The sequence below is a fragment of the Chenopodium album genome, chromosome 24, assembly GCF_948465745.1.
Source record: "Chenopodium album chromosome 24, dcCheAlbu1.1, whole genome shotgun sequence".
NCBI lineage: Eukaryota > Viridiplantae > Streptophyta > Magnoliopsida > Caryophyllales > Amaranthaceae > Chenopodium > Chenopodium album.
Genome location: NC_137857.1, coordinates 32242956 through 32248642, shown reverse-complemented (window position 1 = coordinate 32248642; position 5687 = coordinate 32242956). Strand labels below are relative to the sequence as shown.

General features: G+C 31.7%; 1 protein-coding gene across 1 annotated transcript; it reads left to right on the top strand.

Moving 5' to 3' along the window:
* The first annotated feature begins 2726 nt into the window (after window positions 1–2726).
* LOC145610862 (protein FAR1-RELATED SEQUENCE 5-like) lies at window positions 2727–5321 on the top strand. Its single transcript, XM_081666133.1, has 4 exons — window positions 2727–3265; window positions 3404–4224; window positions 4307–5154; window positions 5244–5321. Exons 1-4 carry the CDS (start codon window positions 2727–2729, stop codon window positions 5319–5321), a joined length of 2286 nt encoding a protein of 761 aa, XP_081522259.1.
* Window positions 5322–5687: the final 366 nt, after the last annotated feature.

The following is a 5687-nucleotide window of genomic DNA, read 5'->3' as shown; positions in this document are numbered from 1 at the left end:
GAATCCAGGCATTGAAATCTTCATATAATTTAACTACTTATTTATTGAGTTTTTAGACATGTGTTATTGTTGCATTTAGTATGTGCAAGGAGTACTGGAATATTTTAAACAAGTTTATGGAAACCCTCCAATTTATGGAAAATTCTACAGTAAATGACGCGTACCGATATGTACCACTAAATTAATGTACCGCAATGTACCACTATTCAATTTAATTAAATATATTATATATTTTTTGCATTCTTTTAACACAATTTGACTTAGCTAAGATGGTTAATTGCATTATTCCTTTGTATAGGAGTTTAAGGATCGAATCTTTGTACTCACCATTCTCTTATTTTTTTTTTTCTCTTCTCATTTTTTTTTTTATTTTACATCATACAACCTATTTAGAATTACCCGTAGGACTACATTATAATTAAACATCTTATTATAAATTTTGAATATTTTGCAATTTATTTGATCCATTTTGTTTTCCTTTAGACTACCTTCATAAAGAAATATGAAATACTTGTTTGATTTATTTTACATCATATAACCTATTTAGATTACTAGTAGAAATACTTATATTATGATGTAGTATGATCTAATGAGAGGACGGAATGACAAATATATAGTCAAATTCTTTTTTAAAAAAATATATTATATGAATTTTAACATCCCATACCCGTGTCCCTTATTTTGAAATAAATGTTTCTTGTATTTGTTTCATACCTGTATCCGTGTCAATATCCATTCTTATGCAGCCTATTGTTTAACTATATAAAAATAAAGTCAAAATAGTGGTATAACATGTCCAAAGTTTTATTGTGCCAATTAATCAATTGTTTTAGAACAAATGGATTTTTTTTTGTTCCTTATATTGAAATATTGGTACTCCATTTATATGACACGTTTCTACTAGTCTTCATTACTCCATCCGTTTTTAAATACTTGCTCCACTTTTCTTTTTCGGCCGTTTTTAAATACTTGCTCCATTTCCTTATTTGGAAAACTTTTACTCCCTCCGTTTCACAATAATGTTCCTGTTTCGTAAATTGATGCAAATTTTTACCCAACTTTGACCGCAAATATCTTTAATCTCACACTAGCAAAAATTATAAAAGTTAGATATTAACTATCTACTCACCAAGAAGATCAAACTAGATCCCATATCACTATTTATTCTTATTGATTAAGAGAAATTTAGAATATTCTCTCTTTCTTAAAAAAAAGTCAAAGATTTCAAACAAGAACACCATTATGGAACGGAGGGAGTACATATTTAACTGATTTCACTCACGTAGTGGACCCACCAATTTCATATTATCTTCCCTCCAATTTAGTTCAGTTTCAATCAGTTTAGTTTAGTTCAGCTCCTAATTTCCTTCTCTAATAAAATATTCATTTCCAGCTCAGTTAAGTTCAGTTTCAATCAGTTCAGTTTGATTCAGTTCAGTTTGATTCAGTTCAGTTAAGCTTCAATCAATTCAGTTCAATTCAATCCAGCTTCTAATTTCTTCCTCTCATAAAATATTCAGCTCAGCTTCAATCAGTTCAGCTCAATTCAGTAAATGTCAACACTCCCTAAATTTTGCGATTTATAGATAAGAAAAGAAATCATAGTTATGTGAGATCCAACCATTAACGCGAAAAAGGTATCTTATTTCACTTAACCCTAACCCCCTAACCCTAACCCTAAAAATATATAAATCAAGAAATATGAAAAATAGCTATCAAAATAAATTGCCGCCAACAACTTAAAACAGGGGATTTTACATTTAATTTATTATTTTTTTTAACAATTTTTTTTTAACTCATAAACCTAGCTATTCTGAGAGAAAAAAAGGCTCGTCGACACTACATTTTCTCAACTCCAACTCGCCACCGCATCAAATCCAATTCGTCACCGCCTGAGCTCCGCCTCCGGCACGCACCTGACTCCGCCGCCACCGAGAGAGGAGATGCACAGCGTGTAAATTTGTGGTGAGTTTTTTTTTTTTTTTTTTTTTTTTTTTTTTTTTTTGAAGTTAATTGTGCCCGCATATTGTTTTCAAATTCAATCATCAAATTTGTGATTTGTTAATTAGTATGGATAATAGTTGTGATGAGTTAACTGACATGGAAGGAAGGTACTTAGTAATCATGTTACACCAAGCAATTTCTATACCAGCTTCCTTACCTTTCGTATCGCCCACTCGAATCTGTCTCGATTTCATCATTGTTGTTACCTCCCTGTGAAGGTGAAGCCATGAGTAACAAAATCTAATAGAGATAAAATAAGCTAAGGATGATTTGTATGCAAGTGAGTAACGTTGAAGAAAAGTAAGATGGAAATTTGAAGAGTAATTCTAAATTTCTAATGGTTATATATATTTATAACAATTTGGGTGAAGTCGGTAATCAAGAAACTGAAAATACCATTTTATTAAGATATATTTTAGGAAATATTTAGGAATATATTGATTTGGTGAATATTAGTAGGATATATTTTCCCGTAATTATCTCTAGTTTCTTTTGCATGATTGTTGCTATAGATTTGTAATGAGTATAAGGCCATCTATTTTTTTGAGTGGAACTTCTATAGGAGTCTGAGTTCATAATCTATATTACAAAGTATTTTCCGTGGCATTGATTGATCTGACATTTAATGAAAGTAGATAATATATAAATATTAAATATATTTTTTCTTCTTAAATACAGCACCAAAGTCGATCAATAATTCAATATTGTGTGGATTGCTCACAATGGACGATCAAGAAATAAGTAATGTTAACACACAAGGAGAAATCGATGATCATGATGATAATGCTAAGTTTGATGGTGAAACTAATACAATAGAAGATCAATTCGAACTACATGAAGAAAAGACAATTGATCACTTTATTAATGAGAAAATATGGGACAAAATTGGAAAAAACTTAGAAGACTATGATGAAGATGATATGGATATGCTTAGGTGGAAGTCGTTAGAAGATTGTATTGAATTTTATTATACATATGCGAAAGTCAAAGGTTTCGGAGTACGAAAGGATGCAACAACTAAGAGTAGAAAAGATGGGCATGTAATCTCAAAGAAGTTAGTGTGTCGTATGGAGGGTCATAGGCATGAAAAGTGGTTAGTTTTACCGGATAGAAAACGTTCCCCTAAACCATTTAGTAGATTTGGATGCTCAGCATTTATTCAATTCAAATTTATTGAAGAATATAAGTTTTGGAAAGTTGGGAAATTTCATGGAGAGCATAACCACCCAATGGTACACCCAAAACAAGTACCTTATATCAGGTAAATGTTTATATATTATACTTGTGCAATGCTTTTCTGTGTGTGTGTGTATATATATATATATATATATATATATATATATATATATGCTTATCATTATATTGGGGTAATATCTTTGTGATGGTTGTTTTTTGATAGGTCTTTTAGGGGAATACCCGATGCAGATAAAATTAAGATTAAATCTATGCACAAATCAGGAATTGCTCCTAACAGAATAATGCAAAACTTTGTTAATGATGCTGGTTCTCGTGATAATGTTCCATTTTTAACAAAGGATTTGTATAACTACATTCAGAGAATCAAACGAGAAGAAGTAGAAGATGGTGATGCTGAAACAGTAATGGCATTTTTATTTGGAAAGAAAGCCAATGATCCTTCCTTCTATGTGAACTTTACTCGAGATGGAAATGGAAATTTAGAAAAATTATTCTGGAGTGATGGTATATCACGTAAAGATTACAAGACTTTTGGTCATGTACTTGCATTTGACACCACTTATAAGTGTAATGCGTACAACAAGCCGTTTGTAGTTTTGGTTGGTGTTAATCACCATCGAAAGACAGTGCCCTTTGGTTGTGCGTTAGTGGTTCATGAAAAGCAAGATACTTTTGCTTGGGTTCTTGAACAAATGATTGAAGCGGGAGATGGTTATAAACCACTAACTGTCATTACGGATGGTGACAAAGCTATGGCACTAGCTATTAAAGAAGTACTACCGGATGCAAGACATAGATTATGCTTATGGCATCTTATGAGGAATGTGAAAGTAAATGGTGGGAAAAAATTTGCAAAGGGGTTTTTAAAGTGTGTGTACAAGTGTCGTACGCCCGATGATTTTGAAAAAGCTTGGAAAGAGTTAATTAAATTACACGGGTTTGAATCTAAGAAGTGGGCAACAGAATTATATGAAGATAAAGAAAAATGGGCAGAAGCATACTTGCGAGGATATTGTTTTGCAGGTTAGTAATTCCTTTTACTTGTTATGTATTGCGGCATTGTACTTTCAATAGAATTAAATTTATTTTACATTATGATTTGTAGGGATGAGGAGTACCCAACGTTGCGAGGGAATGCATAGAACACTAAAGAGAATGTTGGATAAAAAGGTAATGTTGTATAGATTTGTTGAGTATTATATGCAAGAGTTAGATACTTTAAGGTGGGAGGAAGGTCATCAGGAGTATAAAACAACAAATGAACAGCCGTGTTGCAAGGGTGTGTTGTTGAGTTTAAAAAAACATGCATTGAAATTCTTTACAAGAAAATCTTTTATGACCCTCAGCTCTGAAATGTCATATGAAGGATTTTATTTGGTGAAAGATGTTAATCATAGTGACCAACCAAATGATCGTAAATTTTTTTGGTTGCAACATGTAGAGTATGAAAACTATTGGTATCTAGTCATAAAAGACAACACTCTTGATACCATGTATTGTTGCTGTATGAAATTAGAGGCTGTTGGATATCCTTGTAGACATATGTTTGCTGTGCTTAAATATGAAAATGCAAAAGAGTTACCAAGAGGATGTATCATGAAACGGTGGACAATTTATGCGAAGGAAGGTGTAGGATTAAACGATAAAAGTGTTGGTGCTAAAGGAAATAATGAAGCAGAAGTAGGGAGAAAAATTAACCAAAAAATTGGGATCGGTGATCCGATAGTTGTTGAAAATGGACGAGGACAAAAAAAGAAAAAGGCTCGGGTTTCTGAATCACCTCCATCCGAAGCACATGATTCACAAAATCAATCTAAACTCGATTTGAATAAAACTCCTAAAAGATCACCAAGTAAGGTTTCTACAGGTATGAATTCAACTAGCATGCTAAGTTTATCCGATGTAGCTATGACTCACATGCCAAATACATATGAAGAGGGTGATGTTTCAGAGGTAAGTTATCATAGCCAAATAGTTTTTTGTCATTACATTATTATGATGCAATTAGATGCTAATTTTCGCCAAATTTTTTTTTGGTGCAGAGCTCATATAGTTTTGAATTGGAAAATATGGAGGATGATCCAACAGCTTTTGATTGGAAGCCAAATCAAGATTGGTAGTGTTTGCAGAATGAAATCATAGCTCAAGGGATTTTGAATTTGTTCTTTTTAAACTGATAATTTTTGAAATTTAATTATAACTAGATGGTTTATGATGAATCAATTGTGTCTACATGTAGGCTTTAACAATAAAGTTTGTTTGTTTTTTTTTTTTTTTTTTTTTTTTTTTTTTTTTTTTTTTATCAAATTTGATGGGTTATTAAACAAATGTGTGGGTGGAAAGTGATTCAACAATAAGTCAATAATACATGAAATAAATCAAGATAGCTGCTCCATGAAAAAAAAAGAGCCAGCCCCAGTTAATCTTTATGATTGACAAAATTCGTCAATCTAATGGCATAATTGTAATATTGAAGAGAAGTTTCC